The sequence below is a fragment of the Bufo gargarizans genome, chromosome 6 (genome assembly GCF_014858855.1).
Source record: "Bufo gargarizans isolate SCDJY-AF-19 chromosome 6, ASM1485885v1, whole genome shotgun sequence".
Taxonomy (NCBI): Eukaryota; Metazoa; Chordata; class Amphibia; order Anura; family Bufonidae; genus Bufo; species Bufo gargarizans.
In genome coordinates, this window is record NC_058085.1 from 223,056,827 (window position 1) to 223,074,122 (window position 17,296).

Sequence of the window (17,296 nt, forward strand, 5' to 3'; positions counted from 1 at the left end):
GAACGCAGACATATGCCATTTTTATTAATAAAAATGGGACATGTTCGTGTTTAGCTGTGAGGGCATACACAAATAAAACATTTTTATGAATGAATAATTTTCTAAAGACTTAATTAGAAATGAGGTATTAGAAGGTATTTACACCAAATTTTTAAATAAACTTGGAATTTACAAAATACCTCAGCCCGCAAGCCCACGTCAAGGGTCCTTATTCTCTTGCGAGTCCCTAATCTAAACTAACAGGGGATCTAACTAAACTAAGAATCCAGTGGAATAGTACAGTCGTGGCCAAAAGTTTTAAGAATTGCATAAATATTGGAAAAGTTGCTGCTTAAGTTTTTATAATAGCAATATGCATATACTCCAGAATGTTATGAAGAGTGATCAGATGAATTGCATAGTCCTTCTTTGCCATGAAAATGAACTTAATCCCCCAAAAAACTTTCCACTGCATTTTATTGCTGTCATTAAAGGACCTGCTGAGATCATTTCAGTAATTGTCTTGTTAACTCGGGTGAGAATGTTGACAAGCACAAGGCTGGAGATCATTATGTCAGGCTGATTGGGTTAAAATGGCAGACTTGACCTGTTAAAAGGAGGGTGATGCATGAAATCATTGTTCTTCCATTGTTAACCATGGTGACCTGCAAAGAAACGAGTGCAGCCATCATTGCATTGCATAAAAATGGCTTCACAGGCAAGGATATTGTGGCTACTAAGATTGCACCTCAATCAACAATTTATAGGATCATCAAGAACTTCAAGGAAAGAGGTTCAATTCTTGTTAAGAAGGCTTCAGGGCGTCCAAGAAAGTCCAGCAAGTGCCAGGATCGTCTCCTAAAGAGGATTCAGCTGCGGGATCGGAGTGCCGAGCTTGCTCAGGAATGGCAGCAGGCAGGTGTGAGCGCATCTGCACGCACAGTGAGGCAAAGACTTTTGGAAGATGGCCTGGTGTCAAGAAGGGCAGCAAAGAAGTCACTTCTCTCCAAAAAAAACATCAGGGACAGATTGATCTTCTGCAGAAAATATGGTGAATGGACTGCTGAGGACTGGGGCAAAGTCATATTCTCCGATGAAGCCTCTTTCCGATTGTTTGGGGCATCAGGAAAAAGGCTTGTCCGGAGAAGAAAAGGTGAGCGCTACCATCAGTCCTGTGTCATGCCAACAGTAAAGCATCCTGAGACCATTCATGTGTGGGGTTGCTTCTCATCCAGGGAGTGGGCTCACTCATAATTTTGCCCAAAAACACAGCCATGAATAAAGAATGGTACCAAAACACCCTCCAACAGTAACTTCTTCCAACAATCCAACAACAGTTTGGTGAAGAACAATGCATTTTTTAGCACGATGGAGCATCGTGCCATAAGGCAAAAGTAATAACTAAGTGGCTCGGGACTAAAACGTTGACATTTTGGGTCCATGGCCTGGAAACTCCCCCCGATCTTAATCCCATTGAGAACTTGTGGTCAATCCTCAAGAGGCGGGTGGACAAACAAAAACCCACTAATTCTGACAAACTCCAAGAAGTTATTATGAAAGAATGAGTTGCTATCAGTCAGGAATTGGCCCAGAAATTGATTGAGAGCATGCCCAGTCGAATTGCAGAGGTCCTGAAAAAGAAGGGACAACACTGCAAATACTGACTCTTTGCATAAATGTAATGTAATTGTCGATAAAAGCATTTGAAACGTATGAAGTGCGTGTAATTATATTTCACTACATCACAGAAACAACTGAAACAAAGATCTAAAAGCAGTTTAGCAGCAAACTTTGTGAAAACTAATATTTGTGTCATTCTCAAAACTTTTGGCCACGACTGTACGTTATCCAGATTTTCTGCCATGATTTTCGCTGACAAAGCCCTCCTGCACACAAACGTGAGCATCCCGTTGCCGTATGGCGGACCGCATATGCGTATCCGCAATACGCGGGCACCGTTCTGTGTGTCATTTCAATGGGTCCGCAAATCGGAAGATGCGGAATGGAAGCACGGAAGCACTACTGAGTGCTTCCGTGAGGTTTTGTCCCGTACTTCCGTTCCACAATAAGATGGGACATTTTCTATCTATTAGCGAAACGGGCAGATCGCAGACTCATTCAAGTGAATGGATCCGCAGCATCCCCACGGTCGGTGTTCGTGCATTGCGGCCTGCAAACGATGCCAGCCAAATAAATGGTTCCGCGATCTGCAGCTGCCCCACGGCCTGTGTTCGTGCATTGCGATGCCAGACAAATAAAGTTTTTTTTACACTGTTCTGAACTACACCAAAAGCACAATAAATGCTGCATGTTCTATCACATGTCCCCTGTTAACAACATTTATTTATTTTTTTTGGTACCCTAGCAACATCTATTCCTCCTTGTGTTTTTTTGGCAGACCGTGTGCGGAACCATTCATTTAAAAAAAAAAAAATTTAAAAAAGGAAGTTACTCCGTGTGCATTCCGTTTCTGTTTTTTGTTCTATTAGTGGGCAGCTGTTCCATTCCACAAAATGCAGAATGTCAACCATATTTTTTGCGGATCCTTTTTATCTGATAAAAACTGCTCCCATGCCAAGCTAGGCGGGCTTTTCTGTTTTAAGTGTCCAAGGCAAAGAACATCTGGGCCCCTGGGAGCAGTTTTTCTGCTAAATAAAAGTGCTTTCCTGGACACGGAATAAAGACACAAAGTACACACAATTATGTTTGGAATGCATTTGCAATCTTCTGTGGGACAATTCTGTTATATTGGTGAAAATGATGTGACAGGCTCCCTGTCATCTCTGAACCTTTAACACAAGTAGTAGTGTTATGATCTTTCTAGAAACATTGGCGCTTGTCTCTTGCTAGTGCCATCCATTTTTTGACACTGCATTGTTAATGACACTACTCAAATTCTTAGAAATTTATACCACAAATCCCACTTCTGACAAACATACACTACTCACAAAAAAATTGTGTCATCAGTTACGTCCCAGGACTTAAAGGGAACCTGTCATGTGGATATTTGATTATAATCGAACTAATTATATACAATCATTAACTACTAAAAAGTACTTTAGGGCTCTTTCACACTTGCGTTCTTTTCTTCTGCATAGAGTTCCGTCGTCGCGGCTCTATGCCGGAAGAATCCTGATCAGTTTTATCCTAATGCATTCTGAGCTTTTTGCTCCGGCCAAAAATCCTGAACACTTGCGCAAGGCCGGATCCGGAATTAATGCCCATTGACAGGCATTAATCCGGATCCGGCCTTAAGCTAAACGTCGTTTCGGCGCATTGCCGGATCCGACGTTTAGCTTTTTCTCAATGGTTACCATGGCTGTCGGACGGTAAGTATACTGCTCCCCCGGTCCCCACTACTACTATGGCAACCAGGACTTTAATAGCGTCCTAGCTGCCATAGTAACACTGAACGCATTTTGAAGACGGATCCGTCTTCAAATGCTTTCAGTTCACTTGCGTTTTTCCGGATCCAGCGTGTAATTCCGGCAAATGGAGTACACAACGGATCCGGACAACGCAAGTGTGAAAGAGCCCTTAGATGTATTCACTTACTGGTGTGACAGATGGTTACCTCATATTAGACACACACAAAGATGCCGCATGCTAATGAGCTGATTTGAGTCCGGCACGACGTCATTGAGTCCAGCGTATATTTAATTCAGAGCTATAGCCAATCCCCTGCCCACCTGCTGCTGATTCATATGGAAACAAACTGTCATTCAGCAGCAGGTGGGCGGGGAGAGTCAGGAGCTCATGAATATTCATGACTCATCATTATCAGCGGGAACTTTTCAATACAAGATGTTGGCAGATTGACTGGGTCAATTAAAGAAAGTGACCCAGCATTTTGCTAAAAGAATCAGTCACTTATTTATGTTGCCCTTAGTAAGGACACCATAAAACTGGTGACAGGTTCCTTTTAAGTGTCTATTGAGACACCATTATAGACACTGCCATATACAGCTTCCATATTAGGCCTATATTATTAATCAGGCTATACAGACATACTATTGTGTGCTATGTGTAGATTAGGCTGTGGATATTTTGGTACCAGGCATTATATATATCTATGTTGCTGATGGTTGCCATGGACATAGGCTGTGGATCGCACTAACATCCATGAATATTTCTTGAGGCAATTGCAGTATATTATGTAATTCCCCACTGGGGTGTGTATATGTTATACTATACACCTCCTTGGTGCACATTGGATGTTTGTGTGTCACAGCACAGACCTGGTACCCGATAAGTGCTTATCAGCCTTGTGGGGATACATGACAGTCCAGTGCAATAGATGCCCTTTGCTTCTCTGTATACTTTTTCCATCTTGCCCTTTCTCTCTATATTTTATACATAATAAAGTGATATGAATTTGGATATATTATCTCCACCGGCTTTTTCGTTATGACATTGTATGTTACTTCAGGTGGAATGTTGTGCTGTCCACTATAGACAGAGGTTTTTTTGTAGGTTAATATGAACTTAATGACCTTCTCTAAACTTTGGAATGCACATGTCCAAGTGTTCAATGTTTCAGCACTTTTTGCACAACTTGCTGTTCTCTAACAAGGAGCTTAACGGCAAAATTCACAACAGTTGTTTGAGTGAATCGCCCAATTTATTTCCTGGTTCAATTAGAATTGGTATTTAAACAGTCCTCCTCATCATGCTGTTCACATTTTGACATCCTGAAAACCAAGACTAAAAATAGATCAACAGCAATGGCTTTAAGCAGAATGTTCTCTGACGGAAGTGGACACTGAGCTTAGAGTGTCATCAGCAGGTTGCAACCGAGATCCAGAGAGACCAGAAGAGTAACAGAAAGGCATAGACGTGGACGTCCTTTGGCCACATCCCACACTGATGACCGCTTCATTGTGAACAATGCCTTGCCCCACAACTCCAGGCACATTTAACGGAGGTGAGAGGCACCCAAGTGTCATGTCAGTCCATTTTAAATCAGTGTGGTCTGGGTGCTAGACGACTTGCAAGTGTACCTGACCACAGTCGTCATCCGCTTGCATGGGCCAGGGAGCATCTACGCTGGACGAGCAACCAGTGGGCCTCCATGCTGTTCACTGATGAAAGTGGATTCTCGCTGAGCAGAACTTATGGCCGCCAACGATGTTAGAGACGTTGAGGAGAGCGCTATGCATCAGCCACTGTCACCAGATGAGCCTTTGGTGGTGGTGATGTTACATTGTGTGCATGTGTGTAGTCAATGCAGAACTGCCTTACACTTTGTGAATGGTACAGTGACAAGCCCATACTACTTGAATAACATAATTAATCCAGTCATTGTGCCTCTGCATGAACACAGGCCTAATTTTGTTTTCATGGATGACAATGCGCCAGCACATACAGGTTGCATCATTAGGGAACGGCTGCTGGAGACTGGGGTTCCTCAAATAGAGTGGCCTGCCCTTTCTCCAGACCTGAATCCTATTGAAAATCTATGGAATCAGCTGAGACGCAGTGTAGAGGCTCGTAACTCTGTGAACATAAGCTTTAAAGGTTTAACTTTTAATAAAGATATGACTAAAATCGCCCTATATACCAAGGCGGATGAGATTATATATTCATGGGCAGAGCTATAGCCCAACTACCACTGAGTGTGTGACATCCACTAGGTAGTCAAAATGATGAAGTGTATAGATAGCTTAGATAGGGGCAAAAGCCTAGGGCAATAGTAATGGCAGAAATAGTAGGCCTGGGGCAATGATATAAGTGCCAGAGAGAGAAAATAAAAAACTTTCCCTGTACAAGCCCTAACTAGGCCTCGGCCTAGGGGCAATCCCTGATGATGGAATTTCCCTGTCCACGTACCTACCCTGTCTAACCCTAGGAGGCCCTACAAGGTAAAAACTCTCCTGGGGTAGAGGATTGATAGAAAAAATTTAGAAAAAGTACCCATTGATAATAATTAGTTGGAAATAACACTCCAACGCATTTTCCCCCTTCCTAGGTTCCTCAGGGAGTCGATAATATCTGAGTACATATAGGTAATGTTGGTAACCTACTTTATCCAAGGGATAGTAGGTGATAACATTCAAATATTGATACCATACTTATTTAGAAGATAAGACCAGAAAGGCAGACCTTGTGGTAGAAGCTGAATACATCACATGTTCCCCGCTGTTAAAGGGAAAAGATGCCACAAGTGATGTGCCCCATTCAAAATCAGACTGCCTCCTGCCAGGTGGTCGATGCGGCTTGTAACTCTGTGACCCTCAATGACCTGAGGGCCGCTGTCAACTTGAACAGCATGAGTTTTTACGTTCTCCATAAATTTAACCTGAAAGCCAGATATCCCTAACTTTTTGTGAGTAGTATATAAGATAGCATTACATCTACATTCAATTTTGATTTTGTGTAGTAACATATGCAGCGTGCCGGACCGCAGGGGAAAATACGTGAGTTTCATGGTGGTGCTGATGGGTGCAATAGTTTATGTACTCCTGTTTAGCAGATGCCTCCCTGGGTCAGCAGTGCAGTGAAGGGGAGAACAGCTCCAAATTTCCAGGGCACACTCCACTACAGGGGTCACCAGCCAGGTGGTTATTGAGGTGCCCTTGATGGTGATTGGATTTCTGGGTGCTTGTGCGGCTGGGCCCCTGAATTAGATAATGTCGAGACGCCAGCATCTTGGTGGTGCAAAATGATGAGAGTGGTTGTAGTATGGAGATGGAAGAATGAGACAGGGTTCGAATCCAACTGAGAACTTTACTGTAAGCAGGGTCTTGACAGCAATTTACATCCAGAAATAAACAGTCTCTCATGTATATGGAGCTTGAACACTGTAAATCCAGGTAACAGGCTGTATATGTGGTATATCTCAGGCTATGGTAGGAGATTTTGTACTCACTGGTATTTATCTCTTTGCCTTGTTTTAATCTCAGTAACGGTGGTTAAGTCCTTATCTTCTACACACAAGTGGTACAATAGATGGCCTGTCTGTCTTTAAAAGTAATGGTGAGGCTGCCGGAAGCTCATAACCCTTCACCTTGGTACAAAGGCGCCTAAAGCCTAGAATAATGGCTATTGTCCTTCCTTTGTCCCTTACATAGAAAATGATAAAGTCCACTTGGCACTCCAGAAGAGTAGACGGTAGAATAAGGTCTCACCTCTGCCTGTTTTCCTGTCTTGACACTAAGAAACAAATTGGCTCCTCTGGGCCGTGGAGCCCAAGAGAAAGCTGAGAGGAGGGGGTCCTCTCCTTCCCCCTGCTCCTCACTCCAGCTTCTCCAACCAACAACTCCCTCTCCACTCCTCAACTAGGCCTGAACTGAGCTATATATATACATTAGTGCTATCCCCACTTAGTGGTGGAATATGTGTAGTGCACCTAACATCCTGTTAACAGGGATTTTACATAAGGGTGAAATACAGAAGGATATAACAAGCTTTGCAGTGCCCACGTACACGAGTGGGACGCTGCACATAGTTAATACGATTGAAAAAAGACATAATTCCATCAGGCTCAACAGAAGTTGCAGAGAACTATTATCAGATTGAATAATATGATATTTGCTGCAGTTAGGGTTTGTTTAAACATAATTGATATGGTGCAGATTTTTTGTGTGGAATCCGCAATAATTGACAGTACAATGGCAATAAATTTGGTATTACCTCTCCCTCCCCTTCACATGCAGTAGAAATAAAGTTACACAGATTGCAGGGCATGCTTTTAACTTTTGCAGTGCAATGGTAAAATCGACAGCAGAATCTGCATGCACGTGGGTTTTGCAGTGGATTAGCTTCTAAATCCACCCTGAAAATATTCTGCATGTTTGTATTTACCTTCTATGAGGATGCCTTTTTTGTATCTTTCATTTATTGTAATGTTCTAATTTTCTAAAACAAAGTGCCTTATTCAAATTTCTTTAAGGCTACTTTCACACTAGCGTTTTTTGTGGATTCGTCATGGATCTGTAAAAACACTTCAGTTACAATAATACAACCTCATGCATCCGTCACTAACGGATCTGGTTGTATTAGGTCTTTTATGTAGCTATGACTGATCCGTCATGAACACCATTGAAAGTCAATGGGGGGTGGATCCATTTTCTATTGTGTCAGATGGGAGCTCAACCAAATGGAACAGAATGCATTTTGGAACATTGCGTTTCGTTCAGTTGTGTCCCCATTTGCAATGAATGGGGACAAAACTGAAGCGTTTTCTTCCGCTATTGAGATCCTATGACGGATCTCAGTAGCGAAATTGAAAATGCTAGTGTGAAAGTAGCCTAACTTGTTTTTCTATCAATTGGGGACTTTTACGTTTTAACCAAAATTGTAAATAAATGTGAACACAGACAATTGCAGAGAGTACTTTCATATATTGATGTACATAGTGCCTGCATAAAACTCCTAGAATTTTTATTTTCTTCAAAGCCAGCTTTCGGAGCTCTGTTATTTTTGTGAAATAAGTGTATGTATTTATTTTTTCCAGTATATCGGAATTTCCTTGTGAAGAGGCAGACTGTGACCAGCTCTTTGACACTTTGAAGTCTTATGAACATCACTACAACACATTGCATAGAAATGTTTGTTCCGTCTGCAAAATATCTTTTCCATCTGTCAGGCTTTTGGACATTCATATTTTTGAGGGGCATGACTCTCTCTTCCAGATTATGGCAGAAAACACCAATATGGTAGGTGATTACTTGGATAATTATGAGCTTGTTAAAGGGGTTTTCTGGTTTCCAAACCGCTAAATAAAATAACTGGCCTTAACAGTTAACCGCTGTTTTCGAGGCTGACATTAAAGGGTTAATACGGTTGTTTGAAATTATGCCCTATCTACAGGATATGTGATAACTATTAGATCGGTGGGATCCTACTACTGGGACCCCCACCGGTCACAAGAACGGGGCCCCGTACCCCCTGCAAGCCCCATGTAATGAATGGAACGACCGGTTGCACATGTGTTGGTGCTACATTCATTTCTAGGAGTTCCATAGTTAGCCAAGTACAACGGCTATCTCCGGAATTCCCATAGAAATTAATAGAGCGGCAGTGGAGGGAATCCCACCGATCTAATGTGTAGATAGGGAATAAGTTCAGACAACCTTACTCCTTTAAAGGCTATGAACACCTTTTGGGGCTTTCTTATTGTATTTTACTCAGTTTCTGCACTTTCATTGTGTCTGCAGACTATCTTGCTTTCTGTTTTAGAGTGAATCCATAAGTCATTTGCTCTAGCATTTTGACATTTGCCATACTGAATTCAGCTTAGGTTTTTCCAGTGGCATAGGGTCATATGATATTTTAACCCTTTCATGACCAAGGGTCATTCATGCCCTTGTGTCCATGCATGTCAAAATTTACAGTTCTGATATACACTGTTTTCAAAGGGGTTATCCAACGCCTAAAATGCCACCCATATGCCCAGGCCCCTCACACATAATATACTTACCTTGCTCCCTGGCACCAGCGTTGCTCCTGATCTCTGCACGGCCTCCACTGCTTCTCCCTTTGCGCAGATGAAAACATCCGGTGTCGGGGGGAAAGGGTGATCTGCTGATTCAACCAATGCGCACGGGGAGAAGCAGTGGTGGCCAGGAGCTATGCGGGTGTCGGGGAGCAAGGTAAGTATATTGTGTGTGAGTGGCCCGGGCATATGGGGGGCATTTCCCATATGGGGGTCGCATAACCCCTTTAAATAATAATATCTTTACAAGTGCTTTGCTTGTCATAACAGTTTTCTGACTCTTTTTTTTTTTTTTTTCCAAGACACATATGGTTTTTATTTTCTAGACTAATTTCATAAATGACCTACAAGAATCGAAGCCAAAGGTACAAATGCAAAAAAAATTATAAACTTTATTAAATAACATGATTACATACATGACGTTACGTTTAAAAAGAAGTAGCAAATCTATAAAGTATATGGCAAAGTCTCCTATATAAATACATTCAGTATCCCTGTATAGGACAAGAAAGTCACTGCCAGGGAAGTGACCACAGTCAGAACTGCAAAAATAGCCGGACCATATGGAAACTGTGCGTACCCATGGCACCCAGCGAAGTGCTGACCAAAAAAATAATAGTGAACATATATAAAGGAGATTTACTGTCAAATCTGTGACAGGTCTCAGAAGGTCTGAAAGATTATCTACGCATTAGTGATCTGACAGCCTCTTTTGGTTTCACTTTTTTTTTTTTTTTTTGAGCAGTAATTTTTTTGTTGTTAATTTGGCCACTACATGCTTGATTAGTAGTACAAATGAACATATTTACACGAAAATATATTGCGTTACTGCTATGAACTTTCTGAACTGTGAACATTACCCACTCCCAGGGCATTTTATGGTCCCCAGAATTAAAGGCATACCTTTCAGCTTTTAAGTGGCATTTATTCTATAGGCCATTAAACAGAAGCATGCTGTCTTTGAAACGGCCCTATGCAGTAGAAACTTTAAAAATCACCTAAAAAGGACACTACTGAGTAAAGACACCCTAAAGTATTCAATGAGGGGTATATTGTAAAATCTGCATTTTCCATTTTTTTTCCCACTTTTTGTTGGAAGATGGAACAAAATGTAAAAAAGGGGCATTTTTTTTCACTTTGCTGCTAATGTAGCTCAAATTACTACAAACATGCTGCAAGCTATCCAGAAAAAGCACCCTAATATGTATACGGGAAACACTCTAGCAAAAAAAGACACCCCAGTTGTGTAGATTACCCACTCCCAGGGCATTTTATAGTGCCCAGAAGTAAAGGCATACCTTTCAGTTTAGATAGCAGCATACTGTTTTTGCAACGGCCCTATGCAGCAGAAATGTAAAAAAAATCATCTAAAAGGACACTTCTGAGTAAAATAGTCACTGTAACATGTTCATTGTAAATTAACATTTCATCCACCATGACGGCCCACAATGAGATTGACCCTTGACCTCTGTAGGGGCAGGAACATATGAAGAGAGGGTGCAGCTGAATGACGTCAGACGCTGGCAGTAATTCAAAATAATCGTGGTTCCAGTCGGCCCTCGCCTGCAAGCACCACGATGTCTGAAGCACCTACTCCCCGCCCCCCCCCCCCCCCCCCCCCCGTGAAAGGCTCCGATCCTTCGGCCATCAGTACCGTGAGCCCACACGGGGGGGGGGGGGGGAGGTGTATTTCAAATTTTACACTCTTAAGTTCAAATACTAATTGCGGTATATCTGGTTGCTCCCTTACTTCCAGGGCACTAAAGAGTCTAAATCTAAACCGAGACTCCTAAAATGCAATGCGTGCTCCAAAAGGCTCCCTGAAAATTACAGAAAAAGGCTGTGCAGATCCTGCACGGCACAGATCTGGAAAGAAGAACAACCAGATATTCTAACAGAAATGAAATCTTTAATTTTGGACGAGATTAAATCTTCTTTGGCTACTATGTCAGCCCCCGCCAGTAACCCCAACCCTCCCAAGTAACGCAAACTCTGTTATTTCCTCCTCTGATGCCGAGGATGTAGAAGAAACCTCCGTCATACCTAGACAAGGATCCCCTATCAGAAGGGGAGATCATGGAGGAAGATAAAAAATATTTCTTCTCATATGAAATTGAGGAATTACTGAGGGCTGTTAGGTCCACAATGGGAATTGAGGATACCCCTAAGCCCCGTACTGTCCAAGACGAAATATTTGGGGGTCTTAGATCAAAAACTTCCATTGTTTTTCCTATAAACGAAAACATACGGGAAATTATCTTGGAAGAGTGGTCAGATCCAGAGAAGAGGCTAGGGGTCCCCAAAGAGTTTAGAAATAGACTCTGCTTTGACCCAACGGAATACAGATTATTTAATGAGACCCCTAAGGTTGACCTACAGGTAGCCAAGGTGGTAAAGAGAACTGCTTTACCTTTTGAGGACTCCTCTCAGCTAGGTGATCCGATGGATCGAAAAGCGGATGGGCTCGTGAAAAGATCCTGGGAGTCTGAGATGTTCGGAGTTAAAACAAATATTGCAGCAACATCCATAGCCAGGGCTGTGTATATCTGGCTAGGAGAACTCGACGAACACCTAAAAAATAAAACCTCTAGAGAAGAGATTAGGGATTCTATCCCACTCCTCCGATCCAGCAAAGCATTCTTAGCAGATGCTTCCGTGGAATCCATCCGTTTTTCAGCTAAAGACGCTGCTCTCTCTAATGCAGCCCGGCGGGCACTATGGATGAAAGCCTGGTCAGGGGACAAAGCATCCAAAGCCAAGCTCTGCTCTATCCCATTTTCAGGGGAATTTGTTTTCGGGCCCACTCTAGATAAAATTCTAGAAAGAGCAACTGATAAGAAAAAAGGTTTCCTGGAGTATAAGGAAAATAAAAAGAAGCCCTTTCGTCAGTTTCAGCCTCAACAAAGATCTTACCGGGGTTAAAGAAATACCGGCAGATGGAGCTACCCTAAAGGGGGAAGAGGGAGAGGCTTCATCCTCAATCCCCAAAACAGACAGACCAAACAACAATGACACCAGAGTAGGGGCAGACTGATGGGTTTTCTATCCTCATGGGAACAAATCGCCTCAAATCCCTGGGTTCTAAACGTAATCTCCCACAAGAAAAGATCCCTGGGTTCTAAACATAATCTCCCTCTCTTACAAGAGAGAATTCACATTAATCCCCCCAAGAAGATTCTGTATCTCGGCCAAGAACAGAACTTCCAAAAATATGGCAGGGTGTCCGAGACCTTCTAGATCTAGGTGTAATTCAAAAGGTCCCAGTACTAGAAGAGAGGAGAGGATTCTATTCCAACCTCTTTCTAGTAAAAAAAACCCAAAAAAACCAGACCAGTCTTTTCGAACCATAATTAATTTAAAGCCTTTAAACAGATCCATTCTGTACAGGAAATTCAGGATGCAAACCATCCCATCCACAATTTCTCTGATCCAAAAAGGGGCATTTATGTCGTCGATCGACCTCAAAGACTCACATTACCATATCCCTATTCATCATCTCAATCAAAAATATTTACGGTTCGCTCTAAAGGGGGTGGACGGTTTGATCCACCACTTTCAGTACGTCGCCCTTCCTTTCGGGATCTCCTCGGCACCCAGAATTTAAAAAAAAATCATGGTAGAGATGGTGGCGTATCTTCGCCGAGAAGGTATAACGATTATCCCATACCTCTACGATTTCCTAATTCTGGGCAGAACCGAAGTAGAAAACATATCGGCAACTCAAAGGTTTTCAGAGATTCTAAAAGTTCTCGGTTGGATTATAAACATAAAAAAATCCACACTTACTCCATCCAGAAGAATAAGGTTCCTAGATGTAGAACTGGACTCAACCTTACTAAAAACCTTTCTTCCTCAGGACAAAACAGCGGCGCTGATGGAGAAAATCAGGATGTTTCAGAGTTCTCACAGATGCTCCATCAGGAAAGCCATGAGCTTACTAGGAAGCCTAACCACCTGCATACCCTCTGTCCCCTGGTGCCAAAGCCACACGAGGATAATCCAGAGTTGGATTCTAAGAGAATGGAATGGAAAACAGGTAGACCTAGACAGAAGTATATGGATACCACAGTCTGTGAAAACGGTTTGGTGGAAGGAAAAAAGACAACTACTTGGAGGTCTACAGTGGCGGATCCATCCGGTCGTCCAGATAATAATGGATGCAAGTCTCGATGGCTGGGGAGACCATCTGCTTCAGGATACTTGGCCAGAAGACATAAAAAGAAGGTCATCCAACTACAGAAAAATGTATGCTGTCCTCGAGGTGATAACAAAAGGGGAAGACCTGCTAAAGGGTCAACACTTAAAGCTACTGTCCGACAACACTACAACGGTGGCATATTTGAGGCACCAAGGAGGGACAAAGTCACGCTTACTTGGAGGAGTGGCAAAAAGAATCTTCTCTTGGGCAGAAAAGAACACCTTATCGCTCTCCGCCGTCCACTTAAAAGGATGCGAAAATACAGTGGCAGACTACCTGAGCAGAGATAGAATAGATCCAGGAGAATGGTCCTTGAACAGGGAAATCTTTCAGAAGATATCCGAAAGATGGGGTCAGCCCGAAATAGACTTATTCGCTTCCAGACGAAATACTCAGGTAGAGCTCTTTTGCTCCCTAAATCTAGAGGACAGACCTTGGGCAATAGACCCCCTGTCAATACACTGGAGATGGAAACTAGCATACACATTTCTTTCAATACCTCTAATACCTTGAGTTATCCAGAAGTTCCTAGGAGAACCAACCACTCTCATCCTGATAGCCCCCTTATGGTCAAAGAGGAGTTGGTTTTCTACTCTGAAAAAACTGTCGCTAGAAGATCCTTGGGAGATCCCCTTTCAGAGAGACATGCTAGTCCAGGGCCCTCTTCTACATCCTAACCCAAAAATATTCAGACTAGCCGTTTGGATCCTGAGAGCGAGACCTTAAGAAATAAAGGCCTTTCAGATAGGGTGATCCTCACACTCAGAGCCAGTAGAAAAGTTACATCTTCCATCTACCTAAAAATATGGAAAAAATACTGCTCTTGGTTAGGGGTGGATCACCCAGACACCTCTTCTCCTTCCAGCAATAAAATTTTAGATTTCCTTCAGAATGGCTTGGAATAAGGATTTAGACCTAGTACTCTGAAAGTACAAATATCAGCTCTTAGCACCTTCTACGACTGCAGCCTAGCCAATCACAGATGGGTCAGGAGATTCATCAGAGCAGCAACCAGATTAAGACCCACTCTAAGATCTAGGGCTCCAACTTGGGACCTAAACATCGTCCTAGAGGGTTTAACAAAACCTCCCTTTGTACCGCTGTCAGATATTTCTTTAAAGCACCTTTCCCTAAAAACTGCTTTCCTGATTGCAATAACCTCAGCCAGACGTATTGGAGAACTTCAAGCCCTTTCCTGCAAGGAACCATATCTCCAAATCAACAAAGATCACATTTGTCTGATGCTCGACCCAGGGTTCCTCCCTGAGGTGGTCTCATCCTTCCACCGGGACCAGGAAATATTCCTACCCTCTGTCACCGGATCTGAAGATACAGGGTCAGGCGATAAAATGCGTCTATTAGACGTTAGAAATACTGTCATTCAATATCTTGAGTCTACCAAAGCATTTAGGATGGATAATAATCTCCTAATACAGTTCTCAGGAAGAAATAAAGGGAAGAAGCTATGTAAATCCTCCATAGCTAGAAGGATTAGATCCACCATTAGATCCAACATCACAGGGGAGGAGAATCAAATCAGACCGATGCTACGCCATGCTTGCACAGGGATATCTCTCGTATACGCTGTCTCCCTTCACTACACCGCTGTACATGATTACACTATGTATATTGATCATAGAACACAGTAACCAATATCATAAAATATATCAGAATCAACTTTGTATATACATCAATCGCATAATACATCCTATACATGATAGCAACAGTGTAAAAAAAATTACAATATGTACATAGCAGCAACATATAAAGTAATATAATACACAGTTCAATGCATATACATGTGAAGTTACACTAGATGTATGGATATATGGTGTAGGGAAGGATGGGGAAGGGGGGGGGAGGGGCGGAAAAGCCACCAGGGAAGGGAATAATCACCCAACCCAGAGTGCAAGTCTCACTCAACCTAATAACCGGGAGAAGGGGAGGCTGCCAATAACAACCAACCCTCATCCGATGTAGCTTAATAAGGAAACCACTTTATTCCCATTGTCCCTATATCCCTATCTTATCTATCCTGCAATTGTGTAACATATTAAGTGCTGTCATTGTTTACATTATTTCAGTGTTTTTAGTTCACATATCAGCTCTCCACACATTGGGCCATCCCCATCACTATTTGAGTCACGTTATACTCATTATATTGTTTTCTTTCACACACCATGGAGAATGTCTTCTTCGTGTTTCATTTCCCTTTTTTTACTATGCACTTTTTTGTGCACTTTACATGCATTCACTATTGTTTTTTGTTTTTTATTTTTTACTTTTTCACTTTTCATATTTTATTTATTTATTCATTTAATCACTATTCCGTGTGTATATATTTTTTTTTCTTTTATTTTTTCTTTATTTATTTATATTAGATGTAATCATTAGGGTTGAGTAAACCCGAACTGTAAAGTTCGGGTTCGTACCGAACTTTAGGATTTTTGGACCCCGAACACGAATATTTCTGTAAAAGTTCGGGTTCGGAGTTTGGCGCTTTCTTGGCGCTTTTTGAAAGGCTGCACAGCAGCCAATCAACAAGCGTCATACTACTTGCCCCAAGAGGCCATTACAGCCGTGCCTACTAATGGTCTTGTAACGTGGATCCAGCAGTCAGCACTTGTGATTTCAGGGAGAGAATAGGAGAGAATCTAACTCTGCGATCTACTTAGAAATAGAAATACTTAGAAATACTGAGGCCATTGACCAAAATATAAAAAACTTTTATAATTCTGTTAGTTAGGTTGGTGGTGGCGGCGATGGCCATTTTATGCATGCTCTGTGCACCAGCACTGCATCTGAGCTTTTGGGACATTGCAAATCACAATTTGTTTTGGGCAAACTACAACATCTGGATTAGTCAGTGTGCCATTTAAGGTAGAAATACACCCATCATTTTCTGGGGTTTGAAAAACACACTTTTATTAACAAAAAAACACTATTTTCAGCACGTGTGAAATTACAAGCTTATATACTGCTGTCAAATTCAGTTGTTAAACACTCGTTTGGGCACAAAAAATGTAGTTGGCAGCCTTTGATGCAGATGTCATTGTGAGATACACCCTTAATACATTTGGGTTACATTCAGATATTTTAAATACCGCCATTTGGTGCACCAATATTCAGGCCTACACTGGTTCAGGCCCTGTGAGATACACCCTCTACATACAGGGATTTGAATCAGGCATTTGAAATACAGCCATTTTGGGCAAAGATATATTTACTTTAGGCCTACAGTGGTTCCGGCCCTGTGAGATACCCCCTCTACGTACAGGGGTTTAAATCAGGGATTTGAAATACAGCCATTTTGGGCAAAGATATATTTACTTTAGGCCTACACTGGTTCAGACTGTGTGAGATACCCCCTACATATAGGGGTTTGAATCAGGCATTAGAAATACAGCCATTTGAAATGCAGCCATTTTGTGCAAAGATATATTTACTTCAGGTCCACACTGGTTCAGGCCCTGTGAGATACCCCCTCTACATACAGGGGTTTGAATCAGGGATTTGAAATACAGTCATTTGAAATACAGCCATTTTGTGCAAAGATATATTTACTTCAAGCCTACACTAGTTCAGGCCCTGTGAGATACTCCCTCTACATACAGGGGTTTGAATCAGGGATTTGAAATACAGCCATTTGAAATACAGCCATTTTGTGCAAAGATATATTTACT

General features: G+C 42.1%; 1 protein-coding gene across 3 annotated transcripts in view; it reads left to right on the plus strand.

The window, feature by feature from the left end:
* Nucleotides 1-17,296, plus strand: part of ZNF511 (zinc finger protein 511) — a 291,268-nt gene that overhangs the window by 89,087 nt on the left and 184,885 nt on the right. For all 3 annotated transcript variants that reach the window (XR_006390510.1, XM_044299124.1, XM_044299125.1), the window contains exon 3: nucleotides 8,435-8,636. Coding sequence is in view for 2 of the 3 variants with exons in the window: in XM_044299124.1 (XP_044155059.1) it covers nucleotides 8,435-8,636 (202 nt within the window). In the remaining variant the exon portion in view is untranslated. The remainder of the gene's footprint in view (nucleotides 1-8,434; nucleotides 8,637-17,296) is intronic.